Raw genomic sequence first — 27,974 nt, 5'->3', positions numbered from 1 at the left:
TGCGTATGTGCAGGAGAAAGACGGAGCAGTCAAGTGCCACTGGGAACCCAAAGACTGCTGCACAAGATTTATTTAATTATACATATTTATACCACCCTTGTGAGTGATATCATTCAGGGTGATACAGCTTGCCACGGGCCAGAGCCACCGTTAATCATTCCCTTGGATTTCTGCAGCCTGAATTCATTGACCCTGCATTATTTTTTTTTTAACTCTTTACTGTCTTGGCTCCTATAATCCAAAGGATTCCAGAAACTCTGGAATTGAATCCACTGATTTACTCAATTAAGATCAAACTAAGCAGCCTCCCACCCTCCTCACTTTCACTTTTATGAAGAGAAACCGTATCCAGCTGCCTCTAATCCTCCAGAACCATCGCCATCATGACAATAACTGAGAAAAGATGTTCTTATAAAAGGTCTCGAATGATGGATTTCTTTTAAGTGCTAAGCTAAAGATCTGAGTTGTTTTTATTTTTTTAATCCTAATTGCTACAATCAAAATATAAATCAAAATCCCAAACTACCAGGGCCAACACTGAACAAATAAATATTAATAAATACAAGTTTTTATTCAAGATTTTCCACTTCACTGATTTCTTTAAGAAAAAAAATAGAAAAAACATACAGGGTAACACATCCTATAAAAATATACATACTTTTTTTATATTCTGAATGAATCTCCAAAGGTTACTAGGGCAGCTGATGCCTGCCCTCGGCACAGATGATTCAGTACTGCCTTACCAGCTGGAAAGCAGCAGCGAGGTGTCCCATTTCTCACGTGTCCCTTGCAGCTTTGCTGCAACTGCTTGAATGCAAAGGAGAGTGAAAAGAAGAGCCGCCTTCCCAGTGCAAAGTTCCTTTACTGCAGTGGGGTGGGATGGTTTAACTGACTCCATCACAGCTCAAGATGCTGACTGTGGCTGGCAGGTAAAACTGATCCTCCCCCCACCAGGATCACTACCACCGCTTGCTCTGTGCCCAGGCAAAAAATTAAAGGTGAAAGAGGGGAAGAAGCCAGTAACGGAAGGGACCCCATCTCTCAAAGCAGCCGAGTGGTAGAAGAACCAAAATGAAACATCCCAACCCCCCTTTGATGCCTCTCGCAAAAGAAAAAAAAAAAGCACAATTAAAACCAAAACTGAAAAAAAAAGAGATAAGCAAAGAGCAGTAGCTGCCAAGTACAGAAGAACAAACATGCAGATTTCCTTTATTCTGGGTTGCAAACACCCCTTGAAAGGTCAAAAGCCGAGAGTGTGGCAGAACGGACTGGGCAAAAGGTTTCTCTATCCTCCTGGGCGATTTCTCTGCTCGTAAAAGCAAACGTAGGCGATCAGGAACATTTATTATTCTGGCCATAAAACAAGCAAAGAACTCCGTATTTGCTTGGGCGGTATCACTTTCCTGGGCATGATATGTCTTTTACACAGTCCCAGGGGGTCGCCAGAGTCTCTATCTCCATGGTAGTCTCTGAATCATCTGCGACCTCCACGGGGACGCACGGAGGTCCCTCCGAGGCGCCACACCACCAGAGCCACAGGGAGTTCTCGCTCCGGATGTGCCGGGAAGTCATGAGGACGCCATCTGCATCGTCCTCTTCTGAGCTTTCGAGGGGCTCGGGCACTATGCGCTGGCCAGAGGCAGTGGCCAGCAGAGGCAGGGTGGGATGCAGGCTAGAAAGGCAGGAGAAAAGAACAGGATTAAATTCAGAACTCGAGAATCACAGAAGAACTCACAGCGTGCGCCCCCCATCGCTCAGTGTTGGGGGTGCAGAAACGGAGGAATGAGGTTTTTCTCGGGTGGCGAGAAATAGGACTCATTTGTTTATGGAATCTGATATATTGGTTCTCTGGACCAGCCAACCAAAACAGTTGAGAAAGGGGCCAATGCTGAATGGAGCCACATGCGCATGTCTGAACGCGTGGTTTTTACTACGAGAGTAATAACATGCCCTGGGGAAAGCTAATGGTATGTAAATTTTATTTGAAGAAAACTTGTACTTAATTGTGTGTGTTGGGGTGTGGGGGGGGGGGGGGGGAACGGGCCTGATGGCATCCGCACAAAGGTTTTGCAGTACGCGTGGCTTCTTTGTGCACAGATCCAAAGGAAAACGGAAGTGACGCACACATCGTTGCCTGTTCTTGTCATTATTATTATTTGTTACATTTGTATCCCACATTTTCCCACCTTTTGCAGGCTCAATGTGGCTTACATATAACCATTAACGGCGTTAGCCGATTACGGTCTGAACAAATACATGGTTTAATTGGTTTTCTAATTGATCTATTCTCATCTCTCCCAGCATTCCTCCCCGGGAACTCTGTTCACTGGGTAAGTCTCTCTTATCTGCACCCTTCTCCTCCACCGCTAACTCCAGACTCCGTTCCTTTTATCTTGCTGCACCAGATGCCTGGAATAGACTTCCTGAGCCGGTACGTCAAGCTCCATCTCTGGCCGTCTTCAAATCTAAGCTAAAAGCCCACCTTTTCGATGCTGCTTTTAACTCCTAACCCTTGTTCACTTGTTCAGAACCCTTATTTTATCATCCTCACTTTAATATTCCCTTAGCTCTTGTTTTCTAGACTAATTAGATTGTAAGCTCTGTCGAGCAGAGACTGCCTCTTCATGTTCAAGTGTACAGCGCTGCGTACGTCTAGTAGCGCTATAGAAATAAGTAGTAGTAGTCTTTGGGATTCTGGAATCTTGCTACTCTTTGGGATTCCACATAGAATCTTGCTACTCTTTGGGATTCCGCACAGAATCTTGCTACTCTTTGTCCTTATCCCTTATTTGTCCTGTTTGTCTGTCCTAATTAGATTGTAAGCTCTGTCGAGCAGGGACTGTCTCTTCATGTTCAAGTGTACAGTGCTGCGTACGTCTAGTAGCACTATAGAAATGATAAGTAGTAGTAGTAGTCTTTGGGATTCCGGAATCTTGCTACTCTTTGGGATTCCGCACAGAATCTTGCTACTCTTTGTCCTTATCCCTTATTTGTCCTGTTTGTCTGTCCTAATTAGATTGTAAGCTCTGTCGAGCAGAGACTGTCTCTTCATGTTCAAGTGTACAGCGCTGTGTACGTCTAGTAGCACTATAGAAATGATAAGTAGTAGTAAATATGAGCCTCGCAAAAAGTTCACGCACATAACATTTCTGCGAGGCTCATATTTAGGCGCAGAACTGATGCTTTTACTTTCGGTTTTATTCAGATATGCACACTTGTCTTGTTACTTCCCATCTGCCTTTGAAACTTGCAGGGGTTTCCTTCTGCTTGCAAAACAAGACGAAATGGACAGTTTAAAGCTCAAAAGTCTGGCATGAAATCCTCTCCGTGAACCCTTGTACGCTGCCTCAGACCAGGTGAAAAAATTCAAAAATTCCTGTTTTACCTTTCTGTTACTCAATGGCCTCATTAGCATTCATTTCAATGAATGTGCAGCCACGTATTCTGCCCGAGTTAACATCTGTATTCAATCTCTCTGCATTGCTCAGCACCAGGGGCATAGCCAGAGCTCGGCTGGGGGGGGGGGGGGGGGGGGGGGGGGGGCTAGAGCCCGAGGTTGGGGACACTGTTTAGCCGCCAACCCCCCCCCCCAAACCCAACCCCCCCCCCCCAATCAGGTACCTTGTTTGCTGGTGGGGGTCCCCAATCCCCGCCAGCCGAAGAGTCTTCTTCAGCGCCAGTCGACTCCTTCATTGTGGGATCATCTGTTTCTGACGCCTTACGTCTTGCACAGGGCTACGTACACGGTGCAGGACGTAAGGCATCAGAAACAGATGATCCCACAATGAAGACGCTGGAGTCGACCAGCACCAGCAAACAAGGTACCTGATGGGGGCGGGGGACAGCGGCAGTGGGGTCAAATGTAGAGGGGGCCAGGGCGTAATCTGTGGAGGCCCATGCCCCCGTGGCCCCACATAGCTACGCCCCTGCACAGCGCATACAACCACAGTAACCACACAGTTAAGCCTGCATCAACCTCAAAGGCATCAAAACCGACAGCAGGCCTCCCCCACGGGGTGACGGACAGATCAGCCACTTTGTCCTACTGCTCCCCTATTTAATCACCTGATTCCGTTGATACAGTCCTGCTGAGCCTTAAACTTAAGCACTGGCTCCAGGATTGGCTCTACACCGTCTGAGGGGGCTAAGGAAGTGTCCCAGACGGAAACCAGCCCCTCCGTGTTACCGCTCACCAGATACCTGCCATACCTGCAGAGAATGTGAAAGGGGGTGTGTGAAAATGCAGAAACATTGCAAGAGAAACAAACCGAAAGAATGAAGTCAGCAGGGAGTGAAAGAGACTGTCACGGAGCCAATTACACCCATACATCTTAAAAGTCAGAAACATGGTTAACCTTATGCATACAGATGCTTGACTACTCACGGTTCTACATCAAAGTACATCCTCTGGTTCGTAGTAACGGTCCTCAGCATGGAGAAAAGTACTTTCCCTGGCTGTCTCAGATCCCAGCACAGAATCTCAGGGTCCTTTGCACATAAACAAAAAAGGTACAGCAGTCATTCACAGTCTCCCAATATCCCAAAAGGTCTGCACGCTTCCATTCTGCTGTTAAACAGAGCTTTTCTGGACTCCCTTTAACTCTCCGCCTCCCCAGCTGTAACTTTACCCTAAAGACCCTTTACTCTGGGCTCACCAAGGAGCTCCCAAGGATAACATCAAAGCTATATAAGCAGCTGACAGTACATGACAAGGGAAGGGAAGGGAAATGGGACTTGATATACTGCTTTTCTGTGGTACTTTTGCAACTACATTCAAAGTGGTTTACATATATTCAGGTACTTATTTTGTACCAGGGGCAATGGAGGGTTAAGTGACTTGCCCAGTCACAAGGAGCTGCAGTGGGAATTGAACTCAGTTCCCCAGGATCCACTGCAATAACCACTAGGCTACTCCTCCACTGGAGCTAATATTGTGATGTCATAATGCCTCATTCCACCAATGCCTGAGCCAACCTCATCAGTGATGTCACAATGGCTTGATTGCCCAATACTTGGCTCACTTCTGATATTGTGATGTCATAAGGGAAAGGGGGAAAGGGAAATGGGACTTGATATACTGCCTTTCTGAGGTTTACATATATTCAGGTACTTATTTTGTACCTGGGGCAATGGAGGGTTAAGTGACTTGCCCAGAGTCACAAGGAGCTGCAGTGGGAATCGAACTCAGTTCCCCAGGATCAAAGTCCGCTGCACTAACAACTAGGCTACTCCTCCACTCAAAACGCATCTCAAGAACATGAGCCCAGACTAACTCGCTTTTGGAATGACGAACCTATATGTAATATATAAACTGCTTTGGTTGCAGCACAGAAAGGCAGTATATTAAGAATCTAGTAAAAATAATTTTATTTATTTGTTACAATTGTATCCCACATTTTCCCACCTATTTGCAGGCTCAATGTGGCTTACATAGTACCGGAGAGGCGATCGCAGAAGCATTTTATTTTTTAAACAAGGAAAACAAAGTATTTCCAGCCCTAGGAAATCTGTAAAGGGACGAGTACAAGGCAGTGATTTTTGCCATCTCAAAAGTCTGGTTTTCACGACAGCCACAGTGAATTTGTATGAGATCATATTTGCATACATTTTGGCCCGAGGTACCAGATTAAATTTGCGTATTTCAGTCACAAGACAGCCATTTTTCCTTTAACGAAATCCCTATTTTGTGTGTATGTTTTCTTTTTTTTTAAATTATATTTATAACCATTTAAATTTTTACAAGCGATAAAACAACTTGCCGGAAATACAGAGAAAATAATATATAGGAATTCTTTCAGTCAGGTACTTGTATTCTCTTGCTTAGACCACTAAATAGGGAGAGTGAAACAAGATAAGGAGATCAATTAAACAGTAAACAGAAAAAAAAATGTGGTATTAACCAGATATTACTTGTCTAATTCATTATTCCACATTGGTCATCTGGTTGGCTTCTTCAAGGCCAATATGGTGTAAAGTCAAATCATTTCATTGAAAACATACTTATTGTCCAATATTAGTTAGAAACAATACAAGAGCCAAGGTCAACCTGTAATCAGCAACCAGGTGGCTCTGACTGCTACAGGTAGCGAAATAAACCACGGTGCGTTACCTTGCGCCCTCCAGTGAAGAGGCAGTTCCCATCTGGGGAGAAGAGCAAGTGGGTGACACCCCCCTGATGCCCCTGCAGCACAGACAGAACAGCTCCGTCGTCTTGCGAGTACAACCCCACTGTCTTGGAATAGGACCCACAGGCGTAAACATCCAGAGACGGGTTGAAGGCGATACAGGAGATGATCCCGTTCTGCCCCTGCTTCTTCACTGAAAGAGAAGGGGGGTGGGGAGGAGCTGTCACGAGGCAGGGCGGAAGCAGCAGCCGATGCGAGTCCCGCAGGCTCACCAACTAACCAAATTTGTCACATCGACTATGACAATTATCAAGCTCTCGCTTCCACATTCTCCTGGTCCCCACACCAATCAACCCACAACTAAATTTAACCAGGTAACGCTGCTCAAGCCCAGGCTACTTACTCACAGTTGGCCTCTGCTCACACTCCCGACCTGGCCGGCAGGTGTTGAACACCCGCACCATTTTGTCAAAGCCACAGAAAAGCTGGGACCCATCAGGGGTGAAACAAAGAGAGTGGGGAGCTGTCAGCTCATCCTGTAAAGGCAGAAAATGAAAACAGAAAATCGTTAACACTGACAGATGCGGGTTATAATTCTGCCGCTGCCACCTCTCGCACTGTGTGAGCTAAGACACCACCACCACTTTCAGCCTCACTGCTTAACTTCAAACAGTGTGCAGTGACGCAGAAAAGCATGAGGGCATTCGAGGCTGGGGGGGGGGGGGGGGTCTTCCTAGTGCAACAGCTCTCTCTTTTGCATTTGAAGAGCTACCGGGATTGGAAATCCAGCAGGTCTCAGAAATACCTACGTGATAATAAATTAGAGACAGACCTGGCATTGGACGGGGTGATAAAGTCACCAAAAGGGAAAAGTCCCCTTACCAGATGGTTGTATGGCCGGAAAGTGGCTTGCAGGTCCCCCGAGAAAGCGTCCCAGATGTGAATCGGATTGTCCCTGCTGCTACTAGCAATGCTGCAAATACAGAAACAAGGTGCTGGTTAAACTTCCTCGAGAGCAGGAAAGACAGGCACCAGTAACCTCTCTTAACTTCCCAGCTTTGAAAGATCCCACCTGCCCTGCGGTTCCTAAGCCAATGTGTACCAGCAGATGCCTGTACTGCAGACAGACAGATCAAAGGTGTGCATTAAAAATGGCTGTGCTAACATGTTTGTTTTTCCCAAATGGACATATACTTTCCAGATGATCCCTGCTATATTGGGATATAAAGAGGAGAGGTGGCTTAAAAAAACCCTTACAACATTTCTGTGGCAAGGGAAACGCGCACGTATTGGGTTACATAAACTTATGAGACCTTGCCTAAAAGGAGGGCTAGGGCTGCTTAATTTAAAACTTATTTCAATTGCTTGTAACCTGAGACATTTATCAGATTGGTTTCGTTCCAGAGAGTTTTTCTCCTGTACGAAAGTGGAAACCTTGCTGATGGCCCCAATGGGATTTGCTTATTGGCTACATGCCCCTCCAGGGGAACTCCCAAACCTGGGCCCATATAGATTTCTATTGAACCCCTTGCGGAAAACATGGAAATGGTTGAGTAAAAGAAACAAATGGAATAGTATGGTGTCCCCATTACTACCCATTAAAGGTAACTCAGCATTCCCGGAGGGAGGAAACTCTGCATTGTTTAGGAAATGGGAGATGTGTGGTATTAAATATCTATTCCAAGTAGTGTCGGAGACAGGGGTTATTAAAACATTTCAGGCCCTGTGTACAGAATTTGGACTTAAACAAAAAGACTATTTTCAATATTTGCAACTTAAACATTATATACGAACGTTGCCGGCTATGGCTCTTACCCAACAAACATGGGAATCAATGAGTGAGATGCTGGGCCTAGAAGCACAATTAAAAGTGCCACTCAAATACTTTCACCACCATTTAAGAGAGTTACAGGAAACACTTGACTACGCGCAGGTGTCACAACAATGGCATCAGGAGCTCCGATGGAAACCGGATCCAGAACAGATAAAACTGAGCTTAAAGGGTGTATACAGTGTGACGGAGAACGTAACCTGGCAGGAAATGCATTACAAATTCCTCATGAGATTGTATATATCACCACACAGGGCCTACAAGGCGACTTTGAGAGCAACAGATGACTGCCCAAAATGTGGAACAGTGGGGGCATCTTTGGGACATATGTTCTGGTACTGCCCAAGGGTAAAGCCCTTCTGGATAAAACTTGGACATCAAGTATCGCAAATGTGGAACATACATTGGCAGCCAACACCGGGACAATTATTTGATGTCTATAAAATTTGCGGCAAGTCACCAGAGAGACTTAAAGAATTCTTGAAAAGAGTAATCTTGATGGGCAAACGCACCATATTACAACTATGGTTACAACCAGACCCACCCGAAACACCGCAATGGCGTGGTGCTATGATGCAATGCTGTATGCTGGAAAAAAAAAAAGTGGGAGACTTAGCTTCAAAGAAGGGAGACCAGTTCTGTAAAACCTGGCTCCCGTTCTGGGATACCCTGACACCCGTTGTGAGAAGCAGGATATTGAATTGTTAATAGAACTTGTAGCGGAATGAGGGTGGGAATGGGGAGGGGGGGGGGGGAGGAGGGAGAAAATGTATAAACTTGATGACATTTTTATATGTATTGTTCGCATTATTTGATATGATATGTTCAGTGTTATCAATAAAATGATATGGAAAAAAAAAAATGGCTGTGCTGCGCCATCTACTGAAAGATAGCTCCTTTGACAGGACAAGCTGGAAAAGCACCGTGCGGTATCTGACATTCCTTTCCTGGGAAAAAACTTACAAAACACGCAGTTTGCATTCAACTGAACGACTGGCTAAAGGGAAGAAACTGGCTAGACCAGGGGTAGGCAACTCCGGTCCTCGAGAGCCGCAGGCAGGTCAGGTTTTCAGGATATCCACAATGACTATGCAGGAGATAGATTTGCATACCATGGAGGAAGTGTATGCAAATCAAGTTCATGCATATTCATTGTGGATATCCTGAAAACCTGACCTGCGGCTCTCGAGGACCGGAGTTGCCTACCCCTGGGCTAGACCCATATCAATCTGGCTTCAGCCCTGGGTATGGAACAGGGAAAATTCCTGTATCCCTGCTCGACACTGTATTTTATGTTTATATTTGGTCATTTTCCTATCGTTATGCCTTGAGTGAATCTTTTCATAAAGGTGGTTAATAAATCCCAATCAATAAATAAATAGCCGCATTGAGCCTGCCATGAGTGGGAAAGCGCAGGGTACAAAAAAAAAATTCATAATAAATGATTTAACAGTCACTACTCAAGCCTCCAGCCAGTGGGAGAAGGACTGCCCCGGACCTCACTGGCAGTTAGGCGTGGGTGGAAAGGACTGGAGCTGAAGTCTGACTTACAAGCACGTTTCTGGGTCTGTGGAGGCCATCTGCGTGTACCAACAGAAATCATACACAGTGTCTCCTTCTGCCATCCGCAGAACGGGGCTCTGAAGAGAGAGCAAGACAGAAAGAGAGAAATGGGTGGGCAGGGGTTATATCAAGACACAGCAAGTTGAAAAGCACGGTATATTTCCCTTTCTCCATTTCCAAACTCGTGTGTGTACAACACAGAGCCTGTAAAAAAAAACAAAAGAGGTGCTATCGCTTGGGCAAACTGAAAGCAGAATTTAAACTACAAACCACAAGGAAATGACATAAAACACGCAACAATTTAAGGCACAAAAAACAGAATCAAGAGAAACGCGTTTCAAATCCCACACTACACATAAGCAGAATAAAATCAAACATAATTTGAACAATATTCAGAGAAACAGAGATAGTGAAATAAAGACAGAGGCAGTCGGTTAAATACTGGTCAATAATTCCTACCACGTTTCTCACTTGAAAGACCAAGTTTTGGCACGTTAAGACATGGCGTTTCCCTTCCGGGACCACTGCCAGAGCCCTGGAAATGCAGACTCATCCCCCTTCCCAACACCTCCTTTGAACTTACTGCATGCATTCTGTCTTCCCTGTGCTCACATCTACAATCTAAGCTGCGCCTGGTACAGGGTCAGGGAACATGAATCATTATCGTTTATCACTAAAATGCGCACGATCCTTCTTGGGGAAGGCATCCAAGCCACCGTTTCTGCCTTCTGCAGGCACCATTTCTCACCATTTCCACCAGACTGTCCCCCCAGTGGCCACTGTAGAGCTCAGGGGGAAGGTTATAAATTCGCAGGATGTTGTCAGCGCTGTTGGTCAGCAGGCAAGTTCCGTCAGGAGCCCTGTGGGCAGAGACCACAGCCAGAGGTCACTCACCCCAGCCCATGAGCAAGCAGACAGCTCATAAGTAGGGGGCAATTTTTCAACCGGGGCACCTCCATTATGTACCCCAGTAGCACGGAGCAACACCCTCCTCTGTATGGACACCACAGTATCCAAGTGTCCATATAGAATTACAGTATACATTTAGCCGACCCCATTTAATGTGGCATAAATTGGGTGCTCCACCTATAAACCACCCATGTGAATGCCCCCCTTAGAAATATGCACTATGCCACTTGAGCGTCTATTGATAGCATTCCAGTTAAACGCCCAAATGACATTTTTGTAAATGTACAATTAAGAGTTTAAATGTCGGTACTCTGGACTTTTAGGCTCACAGCTGGCATGCAAGCAAAGGGACTTGTTACTAGGACTAGGAGGCATGTGATGAAACTACAGTGTAGTAAATTTAAAACAAATAGGAGAAAGTTTTTCTTCACCCAACGCGTAATTAAACTCTGGAATTCGTTGCTGGAGAATGTAGTGAAGGCGATTAGCTTGGCAGAGTTTAAACAGGGGTTGGGCGGTTTCCTAAAGGACAAGTCCATAGACCGCTACTAAATGGACTTGGGGAAAAATCCACAATTTCAGGAATAACATGTATAAAATGTTTGTACGTTTCGGTAGCTTGCCAGGTGCCCTTGACCTGGATTGGCCGCTGCCGGGGACAGGATGCTGGGTTCGATAGACCTTTGGTCTTTTCCCAGTATGGCATTACTTATGTACTTATGAATTGTCCTTATAGTGTCTAATGCACAGCTGGGGAAAAAGCTCCAGAGTAGCAAAACGAGAACCCTCAAATGTGGGTGGAAGAGGCAACTTACCACTTGCAGCCTCTTAAGAAGTTCTCAAGCATGCCAGAGTACTCTGTCCAGGATCCTGTCAGCATTCGGGGAGCATGAGTGATATCATACCCAGGGGAGCTGTGATGGAGAGGAGAAAAGGGAAATATAAGCCGGAAGAGCCCTGCTTTACAGACTCAATTAATCCCGATTCAGAATTAACCTCGTTTATGGTGCAAGAAAATATGATAGCGTCTCTCCTTTGCTGATCGCTGAACACTGGCTTCCTGTTTCTTCCTGAATTACATCCAAAATTTTTTTTCTAACTTTCCATATATTTTCTGCAGGTCTACTTTTATTTCTTCATAGCTCCCTTACTCCTTATGCTCCAGGACAAAATCTACTCACTGTTCCCACTCTCTTACAAATTAAATCACACTGGGCCCGTTCATCCTGTTTTTCAGTGGTAGCTCCATCTCTCTGGAATGCATTTAAGACATGAATCCGCAATATTAAAATTCCAGGCAATGTTCCAAATTTATTTAAGAAGACTTTTCCTCGTCAATCCTTTTATGTCCCTTAAAAGGCTGCCAGTTTGCAAACTCCTTAGCAGTAAAGTGGGGGCCGAATATGAATAATGCATTTGGAGCACTAGGAGGTCAAATATTCAGTTCAGCCCTATGTAATACCATTGCACGTTCTGGCCCTTATTTTATAAAGGTTATGCTCCTAAATTTATGAGCATACTCTAAGCTTCAAAACAGATTACGCTCGTAATTCAGGAGCATAACCTTTATAGAATAAAGCTCTGTCTTCTATTTGCACCTCCTCCAATCCTATTGTGTCTTAATTTTATTTTACGTAATTATAAATATTGATTAAATCTTATTTTAGCCTTATTATTTGTTCTGATTGTTTCCTTTAGAGGGCAGATTTGTAATCTAGACCCACATTACTGTAATTTATTTTTAATTTTATCTGTAAACCGCGCGTTGGTTGACTGGCCACTTTCTGCGATCATCGCTTGCCCCTGTCCTTTGTTGGTTCTTCGATTATTCTCGTTGATCCCTTCAGTTATTTATGGATTATTCTCAATCAACAACTTTCTTTTGATCACCAAGTTAGCACACTGGTGAAGACCGCTTGGTACGATTCTGTCTGGACGTCCCGTCTCAGCCGCCTCGACTTTACGCTTTCATTACCTCAAAACTAGATTATTGCAACGTGGTGTACTCTGCCACAAATCTCTAGTTGCTTAAGAACCTTCAAACCGTTCTGAATACAGCTATATAAAGATCATCCGCCATGCAAGACAACCTATATTGAGGTGCATTCCTTTACAATAATGCTTCACGGTTCTTTTCAATGATATGTGCATTTTTCATTTGAAGTATCTACTTTATATGATTGATGTTCCGTCCTAGTCTATCACATGTGTTTCCATTAAACATACATTATATCTGTAGTATGCGCGTTTGTTCTGTTTACTTTGCATTTTCATGTATCTACCTATTGTAAGCATTTTATTCATTTATAATTTCTCTTTTAATGTGATTTATCATAAGTTGATTTATGTATAATTCTTATCTATGTATTTTGGTATTTTATCCCCCATTTTTAATATATGTTTTATGTATACATTATTTATAGTGCTGTATGAACTTATTGTAGACCCCTGAGGCAGGCACTTAGCCGAAACACGGTGCTGTGTTGGGTACTTTGAACTTTCAAGAATAAAGCATTTTTCATCTTACTTTTCGTCCTCCTGTTGTCTTTTGGAACAGCCCTGCTGGCCACACTACTCCTTCTGTGCTGACTTGTATACGTAGTGGAGGCTTCAGTCCTCCGCTTCCGCGTGCAAAACAATTTGCCCATCACTGGCTTCCTATCGGTTTCATAATACAATTTAAGCATTGGATACTGGTTCCCCTTCAGACTTATCTTCACTTATCACTTCGCATACTCCTGGTTTGTTCTCTGTGCTCTATACAGGATTCTCGCCTCTCTGTTCCCTCGATTTTGAGAGGTGGGCTTTGATTAGCTGAGCGGAGGAGTAGCCTAGTGGTTAGTGCAGTGGACTTTGATCCTGGGGAACTTAACCCTCCACACTGCCCCTGGTACAAAATAAGTACCTGAATATATGTAAACCGCTTTGAGTGTGGTTGCAAAAACCTCAGAAAGGCGGTATAAAGTCCCATTTCCATTATACTCGCCAAAGTACCTTCTTTTGTACTGCCCTGTACCTTTGGAACACTCTTCTGTCTTTTTCGCTCTCGTGAATTTGAATTCCGCACAAAAAAACTTCTCGGGGTTGATATTCAAAGCAAATTGAACCGGCCAGAACGGGCTCCTGACCAATTAAATCTTGTGGCTTGGCTGTAAATGATGGATCTTTTTGTATGTGAAGGATGGAAGCTGGAGTTGTGGAGGTAGCTGCATCTGTCTGTGGGTTTCTTGTATATAGATGTTTGTATACAGCCATCACTGTATACAGCCAAGCCACAAGATACCACCGTATCTGCTCTGACCCAGGGGACAGAGACATACACCTTAAAAGCCTGACTACATCCATCAAACAGAAGGGCTACAACCCCAAAATAATCTCCAAGAATATTGCCTCCTCCCTCAAAACACCCAGAGAAATCTGCTACAGAACAAGGAGAAAAAAGCCACAGACAGAATCCCCCTTGTAGTGACATACAATCCAGAGCTGGAAAAACTGAGGAAAATCATAAGAGATCTACAACCCATACTCCAGGAGGATGAATTACTGAAAGAGATATTCCCATCCCCACCAGTACTGGCCTTCCGACAACCACCCAACTTAAAACACAAGCTAATCAGAAGTAAACTTCCATCACAGACTGAAAAGGAACAGAAGGGCACACTTCCTTGTAATTTATCCAGTTGCAAACTATGCCAAAATATTTCACAGGACCCCACAGTTACCCACAAAGGAAAGATATTCAACATAAAGGGATCTTTCACCTGCTCATCTTCCAATGTGGTATATATCATTCAGTGTAAAAAATGTAACGAAGGATGCTATATTGGAGAAACAGGCCAGATGCTTAAGACAAGATTCAATTTACATAGACATCACATGAACAATACAGCCAGTAGGGCCCCCACCCCGGTGGGACAGCACTTTCCAGAACCAGGACACTGTACCAGTGATTTCACAGTGAGAATACTGAAAGGTAACTTTAAAACCATACAAGAACGTAAGATCTTTGAAGTCAGAATGATTGAATATTTTAACACCCAACAGAAAGGACTTAACAAAGATCTGGGGTTCCTAGCCCATTATAAACCATAAAGCTGTATTTCTCTGTTGATCACCTCACCCCTCAATTATCCACACCCATCCTGTTAGAATATCAATGATATGCTTTGATGTCCCCATGCATACCTCCGACCCACCCCCATCCTCCCACCCTGTCAGACTGTCATAGTAATGCTTGAATGTTTTCACTTATATACACTGTCAGCTAGCACATTTGCTTATTTCTGATCTGAGGAAGAAGGGCAACCTTCGAAAGCTAATCAAGAAATGTATTAAGTTATGTCCAATAAAAAAGGTATCATCTTATTTTCTTTTCCATGTTTTATTTTGTTTGATTTCTATTGATAACCTTAAGAGTGGACTAACACGGCTACCACACTCCTCTACTTAAGAGTGAATTAAAAACTTATTATTTTCCACAAGCATTTGGTATTCAGTTGAGTTTTGAGGCGGGATGTGATTTTTCTTTCTCTCTGTATTTTATTTTCCTCGTTTGCCTTATTTTATTAGGTTTTAGTTTCTCTGTCTGGATCCTAGCCTATCTACATTTTAGCATTCCTTTCCAATTTCTGCTTTTTAATATCATAAGTTGCTCTGATCTGCTTGTTAAATAGAGCAGAACAGAAAGTATCTAAGTAAACATAGATCTGGGATACTTGTTCTCTCTAGTGAGCAATTCATCATGCTGAGGCAACAAAGGGTTAAGGGCTAGATTCTATGTGTTCAATTCTGGTCGCCGCATCTCAAAAAAGATATAGTGGAATTAGACAAGGTGCAGAGAAGGGCGACGAAAATGATAAAGGGGATGGGACGACTTCTCTATGAGGAACGGCTAAAGCGGCTAGGGCTCTTCAGCTTGGAGAAAAGGCGGCTGAGGGGAGATATGATAGAGGTCTATAAAATAATGAGTGGAGTTGACCGGGTAGATGTGAAGCGTCCGTTCACGCTTTCCAAAAATACTAGGACTAAGGGGCATGCGATGAAGCTACAATGTAGTACATTTAAAATGAATCGGAGAAAATATTTCTTCCCTCAATGTGTAATTAAACGCTGCGTACGTCTAGCTATAGAAATGATAAGTAGTAGTAGTAGAATGCGGTAAAGGCGGTTAGCTTAGCGGAGTTTTAAAAAGATTTGGACGGCTTCCTAAAGGAAAAGTCCATAGACCGTTATTAAATGGACTTGGGGAAAATCCACTATTTCTGGGATAAGCAGTATAAAATGTTTTGTACATTTTGGGGATCTTGCCGGGTATTGTGAGCTGGATTGGCTACTGTTGGAAACAGGATGCTGGGCTTGATGGCCTTGTAGCAGCGAAATACAAATGTGAATAAATAACAAACAGAATCAGACCGCCTTTTCTCACCTCCCACCACCTAAAACACTTACAAATAAAGGTCCTCAGCAGATTCATTACATGATCCTTCCAATGGTGGCAGCGCCTCACTCTGAACAGGCTGCTGGGGCAAGGCCTCCTGCCCAGCTCCATCCGTGGCACGTGGCTCTGCAGAGAGCAGTGTTTTGGCTACAGGGTCTAAAGGCTGTTCATCAACAGAAGGCACCAACGGGGCATCGATCACCCCACTGTTGTTGCAGTCTTCACTTGCCAAGAGCCCAGCCTCTGGCAATCTCTCAGCGCAATCAATACTTGCATCACCTCCGCCGCTGCCGTTATCCAGCGCTGGTGGCTCACTCCCAGCAGTTTCTGAATCCATCCTTTTCCTAGAAACCGTATACTCCCAAGTACTAGCTTTTGAAGTGTTTCCTGACGATGGCCTGGTAGAAGGTCAGGCCGAGGGCAGACCCATACGCTTTGGTCATCCCAGCTTCCAGTTCAACCGATTCTCAGGTTTGCTGCCAGAAAAAACAAAGTACCATTAGCTACATAATGGAAAGGAGTTACACATCTGCAACGTACTGGTAGATTATACAGACCGGGGATCTGATTTTGGGAGGGTGAGGAGGGGAGCAAGGATTCTGAAGGCATGGGGAATAACAGACTAAATGGGCCATTATCTATTGTCATATATTAATATTACATATCCAACAAACAATATTGTAGGAATCTGATGCACATGCCTGCTTATAATCGAACGAGAATAACGCCCAAGTTCCGACCTAAATCGGGAGATGGGCGTTCTTCTCACAAAAACAAATAAAGCGGCATAATCGAAAGCCGAACTTTGGACGCTTTCAACTGCACTCCGTCGCGGATGCGGACAAAGTTGACGGGGGAGTGTCGGAGGCGTGGTGAAGGCGGAACTGGGGCGTGGTTATCACCCGAACAGAGATGGGCGCCCTTCGCCGATAATGGATGCGTTTGTAGCTAGAATTTAGGGCACTTTTCCTGGACCCTGTTTTTTGACGAATAAGGCCCCAAAAAGTGCCCTAAATGACCAGATGACCCCCAGAGGGAGTCGGGGATGACCTCCCCTGACTCCCCCAGTGGTCACTAACCCCCTCCCACCACAACAAATGATGTTTCACAACTTTTTACTTTCACCCTCAAATGTCATACCCTCCTCCCAAGCAGCAGTATGCAGGTCCCTGGAACAGTTGTTAGGGGGTGCAGTGGACGTCAGGCAGGTGGACCCAGGCCCATCCCTCCCCTACCTGTTACAATTGTGCTGCTTAATGCTACTAGTCGTCCAACCCCCCCCAAACCCCCTGTACCCACATGTAGGTGCCCCCCTTCACCGCTTAGGGCTATAGTACTGGTGTAGACTTGTGGGCAGTGGGTTTTGAGGGGGATTTGGGGGGCTCAACACCCAAGGGAAGGGTGCTATGCACCTGGGAGCTCTTTTACCTTTTTTTTTGTTTTTGTAAAAGTGCCCCCTAGGGTGCCCGGTTGGTGTCCTGGCATGTGAGGGGGACCAGTGCACTATGAATCCTGGCCCCTCCCACGAACAAATGCCTTGCATTTATTCGTTTTTGAGCTGGGCGATTTCATTTTCCATTATCGGTGAAAAGCAAAAACGCCCAGCTCACACCTTGGCGAATAAAGCATGGGCGTCTATTTTTTTTAAAAAATACGGTTCACTCCGCCCCTTCACGGACCCGTTCTCGGAGATTAACGCCCATGGAGATAGGCGTTTCTGGTCGATTATGCCCCTCATAGTGTACTAGGCTGCGCATTTGGTTTGCTATTCTCTAAACATGTTATAAATTATTACAGGCAAAAAAAACTCAACAGGAATTAGAGAGAATTAAAAGTCTCACCCACCAGCACAGCATCAGATATCAGTTGTAAAGTTATAACAGACTTACAAAATCTAACATCAGTACCTCTGGTAATTATAAGTAATTAGGCTAATTATACAAAGAAGAGAAAAAGAAGGAAGATGAGTTTGTTCCTCATACAACGGTCACAGAACAGAGAGAAAGAAAGAAAGAATAAATGAAAGAAAGATTCTTAGATATAGAGAATTAGTTTCTACGAAGGAGGGAGAGCAAACCCCTTCAGGAAAAACAATAGGCCATTTGGACGGATCTGAAACTCTCTTTCCAAGCATGCCTAGTTTTTCAGAGTTTCTTTGTCTGCAGCATGGTTTTATAGGCTGTGGTGAGCATCCACCTCTCCTCTACCCTGGACCAATCATAGGTGCTGCGTATATGCCGGAGACTTGTAATTGGGTCTTTCATAGGTGCTGGAAGCTTGCAATTGGTGTCCTTGCCATACCTCTTCTCAGCAAATTACTTTAGTAACAGGATATACCAGGTATCTGAGTTGCCTTAGCAATGGTGACCAGCCAGAAATTCCTACATGTGGCTGATAGGAAAAGAGAGATGGGGGATGGGAAATAGTGCAGCATACCTGAAGTAGAACTGTATAGCCAATAGCTAAAAATTATAGGACAATAGATACGCAATGCACATCCAGGATTCTAATGCCTTCTGGCTCTTTGAAGCATATAAAGGAAGATATTTGGGATTTAGCTCACTTGTTTTTTCAGTTGTAGTACAAGGTGAGTTACATTCAGTAGGTATTCTCCTGTCCCCAGAAGCAACAGAAGATTAAGTTGACTTGCCCCACATCACAAGGAACTACACTGGGATCTGAGCCAGGCTTACTCGATTCTAAGCCTGCTGCTTTAACCATTAGAATACTGCAGAGGCCCCAAGGGTGGCCCATCCCAAAGAGTGAGACTCACCAGCACAATCAGTGAGGTTTTCTGGCAGTGCATCTCGGGTATAAATCTGGAAAGTTTTGCATGTTGTTTTGCTTTCCAAATGCTGCTGAGGTTCTAAGGGTAGTGGTTCACAATCTTTTTTTCAGTCAAAACACACCAGATGGGATGATGCACTCATATGTGACACGCTGTATATATGACCCTCACGGACCTGTGGTCTGACACTGTACAGCAGTTGTTATGAGTTAAATATAAACATAGTCTGCACCCACATAATTCCAAGTTCCTCCCCCAACCCTTGCGACAACAAGGTGCAGAACAGAATTAGGACAGTTCCCCATGGAAATCATCCTACAAAAAAGCATTCTGATTCTCGTGTCATCTGAGCAATAGCAATATAAATCTATCCACTACCAGGCACATTATTAAAATAATACAAAACCTAAATAAAATCTTAACTCAACATACATGTAGTAAACATGTCAAACAACCATAGCATTAATCCTATGATTCAAACAGCAGGAACCCCACCTATGAATAGGCAGCGCTACAAATATTACCCTGGGCCCTAGAACACCCATTCACCTACTACTGGTAAAACAGAACAAGCACGACTCTGCATATCGTCATACAAAAACTACAAGAAAACAGACCACCACACCTCAGTCACAGACAGACCTTGATCAAATGCAAAACAAGGGATATTCAAAATAGAAAAATGAAAGCAAAATTGAACTGGGAACCCCAAGAAGTCAAACTCAGCATACACTGCGTCACTGGAAAATAAAAATAAATGCATTTCCTCTTACACTGAACACAGTAAAAAGACATCCATGATGCTAACCTAGTCCACTTAATAAATTCAAAACTTTTCTACCTACCTTTGCTGTCTGGACATTTTACTGTTCTATCTTATTGGTCACAGTTTCTCTTTTCTGTTTTCCTATCTCTCTTCTGCTCTCTTTCCAGTGACTACTGTCCACTTGTAATTTTTGCTTTCTCCTCCTGTCTTCCTCCATTTCATCACTACATCTGTCTCTGACATATATTGACCTTTCCCTTTTAGCTCTTTCCTCCCTCTTTGTACAGTGAAATCACACTATCTCAACCTCCAGTCCTCCATCTCCTTCTCTTTACTTTTCATGTACCTATCAACTTCCCATCTCCTTCTCTCATGCCCTAGTGTTCCCATTTCTCTTCTCTCAACCCCCTTCTATTTTTCATCTACTCCCTGCTACAACATTTCTATTCTCTGTACTCACTAATCTCGATACCTCCCCCCCAGGACTTTCCCACATGGTCACAACATTGATATCACATCCCCTCCCTCCCTCCCTCCTTGCAGCCCAAAATCTCCTGCCTCTTGATGAGTAGCCTAGTATGGTTAGTGCAGTGGCCTGAGAAGTTGGAGAACTGGGTTCAATTCCCACTGCAGCTCCTTGTGACTCTTGGCAAGTCACTTAACCCTCCACTGTCCCAGGTACTCAGAAAGGTGGTATATCAAGTTCCATTCCCATCCCTATAACCTGACATATCCCTATCCCTTTCCCACCATCCCCCAGCATCTCCATGTCCCATCTTCTACTCCCCATACACAGTCCCCTCACTCTCTTCCCTGATGTTGAACCATGAAGGGGTGTGATCTTTCCCTCTTTCTTCCTTCTCTACCTCCCTTCCTGCCCTGTGCCTCAACATCTCTCCCCTGTTCCCACCCTGGGTTGGCCCAACCATTAAACATGACTAGGGTGCATTAAAAGCAACGGCAACTTAAGGCAACGGCTTCAAGTTCTGGGAGGTAATCAATAGAAATCAAACAAAATAAAACATGGAAAAGAAAATAAGATGATACCTTTTTTTATTGGACATAACGTAATACATTTCTTGATTAGCTTTCGAAGGTTGCCCTTCTTCGTCAGATCGGAAATAAGCAAATGTTGATAGATGACAGTATATACAAGTGAAACATCAAAGCATTTCAGTGACATCATATTTTGACACCCACCAGACAGGACTTAACAAAGCTCTGGGTTTTCTAGCCCATTACAAAGAATAAAATTGTATTGCCTTGTAAACTGTAGTGCTCTCCTGTCTCCCTCTCACCTATCCACCCCCATCCTGTTAGACTGTCACTGAAATGCTTTGATGTTTCGCTCATATATACTGTCATCTACCAGCATTTGCTTATTTCCGATCTGACATAGGGCAACCTTCGAAAGCCAATCAAGAAATGTATTAAGTTATGTTCAATTAAAAAGGTATCATCTTTTATTTATTTGTAGCATTTGTAGCCAACATTTTCCCACCAATTTGCAGGCTCAATATGGCTTACATTTGCCGTAATGGCGATTGCCATTTCCGGGTAATAGAAATACAAAAGGTATTGCATTAAGGTACATACATACATGATAAAGAAGAATGCATTATGGTATTGCATATAGGTTCCTGAGTGTAAACATTTGTTAGGTCATCATTTATATAGAACAGTGGCGTTCCTAGGGGGGGTGGGGGCGGTCCACCCTGGGTGCACGGCACCGGGGGGGTGCCGCGCGCGCCTGCCCTCCGTTGCTCCATGCTTCTTCTCTGCCCCGGAACAGGTTACTTCCTGTTCCGGGGCAGAGAAGCATGGAACAACGGAGGACAGGCACGCGCGGCGTGCACCCGGGGGGGGGGGGGGGGGGGGGGTCCGTGCTGCATCGGGGGGGGGGGAGCGCTGCACCCGGGAGGCGGGGCGAATCTGCGATCCGCCCCGGGTGTCAGCCCCCCTAGGAACGCCACTGATATAGAAATCATATTCGGCATAAGGATTGCGGTGTTGGTGCTTGTTCATTAGTAGCAATTCTTTTCCATGTTTTGTTTTATTTCTATTGATGATTACCTTTAAAAGTGGACTAACACGGCTACCACGCCTCTCTGGGAGGGGGAGAGCAGCAAAGGGCAGCTGTGGTCAAAGCAACCCACAACAGATCCTGACAGCCACACAAACAGGAGGCATTTCCCCAGCAGGAAAGGTGGTCAGTTTCCAAAGCCAAAGCACCTACAGGTCAATGTGATTCGGAAAGCCCAGGCTTTGCCTAGGGCACCTCATGCCCTCGTTTCCTCCCCCAAGACTACCTCCAGCTTCTCTTCCCTCATACAGGTCACCACCGGCAGCGGCGCACAAGGAGGAGGTAAGGTTAATAACCAATCTCCTTAACACCATGCGCACAGGCAGTCCTCCTCGCGGCCACCTCTTCCGCCTGACGCGTCCCGCCCCTGCCGGAAACAGGAAGTTGCGTCAGAGAGGGGGCGGCTACGTTTCTAAGGAAAGAGAAGCTGGAAGGTTGCTTTCAAGCTAGCTTTAATGGCTCCAGTGCAAGGAGGTTTAATAGACAGGGTCTAGTCCACTGTAAGCGAGGAAGCCAATTAGGACAGTCTAAGTTTCCCCTTCCCAGCAGCCGTCATCCCCGTTCACTCAAAACAAAGCAAGCAAACCTATGAGCTGCTGCAAGGAGGTTTAATAGGCAGGAGTGGCAGTGAGCCTATCTAGTCCACTGTGAGCAAGGAAGCCAATTAGGACGGTCTAAGTTTCCCCTTCCCAGCGCAGCCGTCATCCCCGTGCACTCAAAACAAAGCAAGCAAACCTATGAGCTGCTGCAAGGAGGTTTAATAGGCAGGAGTGGCAGTGAGCCTATCTAGTCCACTGTGAGCAAGGAAGCCAATTAGGACGGTCTAAGTTTCCCCTTCCCAGCGCAGCCGTCATCCCCGTGCACTCAAAACAAAGCAAGCAAACCTATGAGCTGCTGCAAGGAGGTTTAATAGGCAGGAGTGGCAGTGAGCCTATCTAGTCCACTGTGAGCAAGGAAGCCAATTAGGACGGTCTAAGTTTCCCCTTCCCAGCGCAGCCGTCATCCCCGTGCACTCAAAACAAAGCAAGCAAACCTATGAGCTGCTGCAAGGAGGTTTAATAGGCAGGAGTGGCAGTGAGCCTATCTAGTCCACTGTGAGCAAGGAAGCCAATTAGGACGGTCTAAGTTTCCCCTTCCCAGCGCAGCCGTCATCCCCGTGCACTCAAAACAAAGCAAGCAAACCTATGAGCTGCTGCAAGGAGGTTTAATAGGCAGGAGTGGCAGTGAGCCTATCTAGTCCACTGTGAGCAAGGAAGCCAATTAGGACGGTCTAAGTTTCCCCTTCCCAGCGCAGCCGTCATCCCCGTGCACTCAAAACAAAGCAAGCAAACCTATGAGCTGCTGCAAGGAGGTTTAATAGGCAGGAGTGGCAGTGAGCCTATCTAGTCCACTGTGAGCAAGGAAGCCAATTAGGACGGTCTAAGTTTCCCCTTCCCAGCGCAGCCGTCATCCCCGTGCACTCAAAACAAAGCAAGCAAACCTATGAGCTGCTGCAAGGAGGTTTAATGGACAGGAGTGGAGCCTGCAAAGAGGTGGGATAAGGTGGGATACAAATGCAATAAATAAATAAAAAATAAATAAGTGAGCCTCAGCCTATCTAGTCCACTGTAAGCAAGGAAGCCAATTAGGGCAGTCTAAGTTTCCCCTTCCCAGCGCAGCCGTCATCCTCGTTCACTCAAAACAAAGCAAGCAAACCTATGAGCTGCTGAAAGGATGTTTAATAGACAGGAGTGGAGCCTGCAAAGAGGTGGGATAAGGTGGGATACAAATGAAATAAATAAATAAAAAATAAATAAATAAGTGAGCCTATCTAGTCCACTATAAGCAAGGAAGCCAATTAGGACAATCTAAGTTTCCCTTTCCCAGCGCAGCCGTCATCCAGTACACTCAAAACAAAGCAAGCAAACCTATGCGCTGCTGCATCCACATTGTCATTTTTTTTAACTATTGGTCCATCTGTTACAAGTCTAGCTGTTTCAGTTGGTTAGGCACTGCCTTAAATGGTGGAGGACAAATGGTTTTTTTTTTTGTTTGTTTGTTTGTTTTTTACTTATTGTACAGCCTTTTAATTTATTTGAAAGCTTCCCATATGTAGATATAAATATCATGAAATAACAATTGAATATCACTAAAACAGCTTTAAAAATATTATAGAAACAGCAATTTTAAACTCTGTATTTTGTGCTCATTTTTCTACACTAAAAACTAAATAAATACACTGTATACAATACAGATGGCTAAATTTCAGTGAGGATATCCTGTTTCATGATGGGTTCATCTTAAATGTTATCAATAGAAATCAACCAAATAAAACATGGAAAAGAAAATAAGATGATACCTTTTTTATTGGACATAACTTAATACATTTCTTGATTAGCTTTCGAAGGTTGCCCTTCTTCGTCAGATTGGAAATAAGCAAATGTGGTAGCTGATAGTATATATAAGTGAAACATCCAAGCATTTCATTGACAGTCTAGCAGGGTGGGGGTGGGTATGAGGTATGTTGTAATCTGCCTTGGGAAGCCTGGTGTTATAAAGATGATGGAATATATTGAAAGTAAATGGAAGTAGAATTAAACTCTCCTTTCATTGGGGCACATGGAATCACATCTTCATCTGTTTGGTAGAAGTTTACATTTTAGATACACAAATGGATTATTCTGTTGTTTGAGCATGTTTCAGGGACAAGTGGTTTATAAGTCAAAATAATAAAAATATTTTCTGTCAAACAGATCTCTCATTTGTTGAAACATAACTAAATGGGCTATAAGCCACTAATGCAGTCCATTGGTTTTCTTATATTTTGTTCTTGTGATGGCTTATACTGTGCCAAAACTGGAAATACAGTGAGACAGAATAATAGAATTCAGTAACATCCAAAACTTATTTTTTTATGTTTTTTAATCATCTTTATTAAAAGCAAAACATGTTGGTCAATAAGCTTCATACAGAACAAAAAAAACAGTAAACCATCCAACATGGCAAAATAAAAACTTTTACAGAGAACATAACCCCAAGAACCCTTTCCCTCCTGTACTCCCCTCCCTCCCTTTAAGCCCATCTGTTTCCACCCGCCAAAATAACACAACAGATGTACAGATCAGTAGGACTCAAAGCATTTCATAACGAGCACTGCTTCCACTGTATGCAAATCTCTGTCATGAATATTCATTGTCAATATCCTGACAAACCTGGCTGCCTTGGGTAACTCCAGGACCAGGTTATCCTAACTACCATAAAAGGCAGACACGGTCTTATAATTAACTTTATAATTTTATTTGTATGTGGGTAATAACTGAGAAAATGCAATTAAAAGTTATATTAGAAAGCATAAAGTTGACTTGGTTAACTTCTGCTGTATATCAACCAGTAGTAAATAATAGTAATAATATTAAGTGAATTTTTATAATATATCACTGCATTCTTCAAAACTTAAGGAGCAAGTCCCCACAAACCATCTTTCTCTTTTGATCTAGGCACAGGAAAAAAAAAGCTTTCACATGCTCCCTGGTTTCAACCTAATACATGTTAAATGTGGGATATGTCATTCATAAATAAATAAATAGAAACTCTGAATGTTGAGCACCTGATTCTCCTAACATGATGTCTGTTTTAGTGGCCCATTACCAGGAGAAAAAAATCTCTGCACGAATATAACATGTGCTAGGGTGTCTCTGTAACCAACCCCTCCAACTGACTACTGATTAAGATTTATAACAAATGACTACTCTACCTATGAAAATTTATTCCGTTATTATGCTTCTTCTGTGTACACCCGTATGGTGCACAAGCTGGCATGTTTGAAAATATAAGTGAGATTAAATAAAAATGCTACCAACAATAAAGAACGACAAGGTGGGTGCAGCAGCTCACAGGTTTGCTTGCTCTGTCAATTTCCTTTTTTTTTAATGTTGTACTAGCTTTCCCTGGGCATATTAAGTGAAGATGCAATCTTCCTGGAGATGATTTCAGGGTTGTAGTTTTTTTGTTTGAAGAGTTCAGTTAGGACATAGAGAGCTGCACAGGAATGGGGTTAGCGGGTTACTGTGAGGATCCCCTCTAGATGCACTGGAATCCCCTGGGGATGTGCAGGCAAGCCTTCTCTTCCCTCCCCCTCCCCCAAGCCTCAGGGCGTCCTCCCGGACCATACCTCAATGCACCCTGGTGGTCTAGTGGCCTCTTGGGGGCAAGAAAGATCCCCACTCTTTCCTGGCCGCTGCTGCTGATCCACTCGTTGCCACCACTTCATCAAAATGGCTGCTGAGACTTCATGCAGCGGCCTCGCGAGACTTCCGCAGCTAATGAAAATTGAAACTTAAAATCATGGAGCTTTTACAGTGGCTGACTTTGCGCCACATCTGATGTCATAACTCCACAGAGAGGCTAATTCCTAAGGAGCATATCATCCCAAATTTACAGACTTAGGGCCCCTTTAACCAAGCTGCGGCAAAAGGGGGCCGGTGCTAGCGTCGGCTCGTGTTTTACACTCGGCCAAGGCCTCATTTTACCACAGCTGGTAAAAGGGAATTCTCGCCTTCCTGCAGGAAATGGCCGTGCGACAAGTAAAGCACTTACCGCACGGCCATTTCAAGGAGATCCCTTACCACCACCCATTGAGGTGGCGGTAAGGGCTCCTGCGTTAACCCAGCGGTAACCAGGCAGCGCACGACACTGCCCGATTACTGCTGGGTACACTCTGGCACTACAAAAATAGATACATTTTGTAGCGCCAAAAATGACAGCGCACTAGGGGTGGGAAGTACCGCCGGGCTGTTGCAGTAGCCCGGCGGTACTTCCTGTATAGCGAGCAGTAAGCCCATGCTTAGGAAAAGGAGTCCTTAAATTCCTTTAGCAATGCTCGATTTACCATAAACTACTATGCGAGATCATAACTGCATTACCTGCAATCGCAGTACAAAAAAACCCCAAGAATAGTCGGGGCAGGAGCGATGCCCCAGTTGCGGCAGCCATTTTGAGAGCCAAGCTGGAATGGGTAGGAGTAATTGGTCCCATTTGTCTCCCTCCCTCCCTCCCTCCCTCCCTCCTTATAATCAACTCCAACTACTCCCCTAGACCACCAAGGATTATAAAACTAGGGCCAGGGCGGCCTACGGGTTGTGGGAAGGCACCCAAGTGGGGGGGGGGGGGTCTGAGAGGAGGGACAACTCCTGTTCGGGAGGTGGGGGAGGGAGGGAAACAAATGGGACCAAACACAAATTTTCAGCTTCCACCGAAAACACATGGTCATTTTTCGGCCAAAACTGAAACTTGGCTGAAAATTAAAATAAGCCTTCAGCCAAAACTGAAACCAGGCATAAAATGGATTTTGGGCTGGTTTTTCAACACTGTAACCAAACCGAAATTTGGTTGGCTTCTAAACAGGCTTTATCACGGCTTGCCATCACAGATTAAATTGCAGTCTCTTCTTTTTTTGTAGACACTTGAAAATCTTTTCTTTAAGTGTTTGAAAGTATAATATGAGTCTGAGCTTTTTAAATAATTGGTGTGCTTTTTTTTGTTGTTGCATTCAAAGAAATGGAGGGGGGGGGTTCAAAGGGGGAATTGAGATGGAATATAGATAAAATCATAATGTTACAGGAAGTTTGACTACTTAATGGTTCTGATTATTCATTGTTGCACTATGTAACAGTCGCATTTTCTTGTTATTGCAATTTTTCTTCAATAAAATAAAACTGGGGAAAAAATGAATAATTGATGTGTGTTTTTTATTTTGTTGATTTATTGTTGTAAGTCCCAATAAACTGTGCCAGTTTCTTAATATGTAAACTGCCTTGAACTGCTTTTCGAATATAGCAGGTAATAAATATAGAGATTAGACTTATTTATTAACGTTTATTTCTGTGCATTTACACAGCTCCAACCCCATGAAAATACTCAGGACCCTATTTATTAAGGTTAGGGCTACCATATTTTGTCCCCCAAAAAGGAGGACACATGCCCCACTCCCTTTCACGCCCTCGCTTCACCCCATCACATTTTCCCCTCCCCCTGTCACCCCCTCCCCGTCACACCCCTCCCCTTACCTTACTACTGCCCTGGTGGTCTAGTGGCCTTTTTGGGGCAGGAAAGAGCCCCCTCTTTCCTGCCTGGAGCGCTGCCCTGCATGCATCCTTCCTGTTGGTGATCTCAGCGCCGATTCAAAATGGCCACGGAGAGTTGAAGTCTCACGAGGTCACGTCAACTCTCGGCGGCCATTTTGAATCAGCACCAAGATCACCAACAGGAAGGATGCATGCAGGGCAGTGCTCCGGGCAGGAAAGAGGGGACTCTTTCCTGCCCCAAAGGCGGAAGAAGTCACTAGACCACCAGGGCAGTAGTAAATAAGGGGAGGGGAGGCTAGCAATCTGCCCGTTTGTCTGGAAATCTGGACAAACGGACAGATTGGCAAAACCCGCCCGGTTGCCCGGACATGTCAAAAAGAGGACATGTCCGGGTAAATCCGGACATATGG

The 27,974-nt window shown here is 44.4% G+C and overlaps 1 protein-coding gene across 3 annotated transcripts; it reads right to left on the bottom strand.

Moving 5' to 3' along the window:
• Positions 1-578: 578 nt before the first annotated feature.
• WRAP53 (WD repeat containing antisense to TP53) lies at positions 579-21,817 on the bottom strand. 3 transcript variants are annotated; one of them, XM_030187802.1, is made up of 12 exons: positions 21,729-21,746; positions 18,639-18,841; positions 15,877-16,341; positions 11,244-11,342; positions 10,268-10,379; positions 9,508-9,596; positions 7,008-7,098; positions 6,529-6,661; positions 6,110-6,318; positions 4,385-4,488; positions 4,066-4,209; positions 579-1,672 (listed from the first exon to the last, which is right to left on the bottom strand). In XM_030187802.1, exons 3-12 carry the CDS (start codon positions 16,200-16,202, stop codon positions 1,396-1,398), a joined length of 1,584 nt encoding a protein of 527 aa, XP_030043662.1. In that variant the 5' UTR covers positions 16,203-16,341; positions 18,639-18,841; positions 21,729-21,746; the 3' UTR covers positions 579-1,395. The 3 variants fall into 3 exon arrangements, with proteins under 3 accessions (XP_030043662.1, XP_030043661.1, XP_030043663.1); XM_030187801.1 differs by lacking the exon at positions 18,639-18,841 and having other exon boundaries at positions 21,729-21,817; XM_030187803.1 differs by lacking the exons at positions 18,639-18,841; positions 21,729-21,746 and adding an exon at positions 21,493-21,560.
• Between the last annotated feature and the right edge of the window lie 6,157 nt (positions 21,818-27,974).

The sequence above is a fragment of the Microcaecilia unicolor genome, chromosome 14 (assembly GCF_901765095.1).
Source record: "Microcaecilia unicolor chromosome 14, aMicUni1.1, whole genome shotgun sequence".
Taxonomy (NCBI): domain Eukaryota; kingdom Metazoa; phylum Chordata; class Amphibia; order Gymnophiona; family Siphonopidae; genus Microcaecilia; species Microcaecilia unicolor.
Note: the sequence above shows the minus strand (reverse complement) of the source record. Positions and strands in the feature narration are given on the sequence as shown.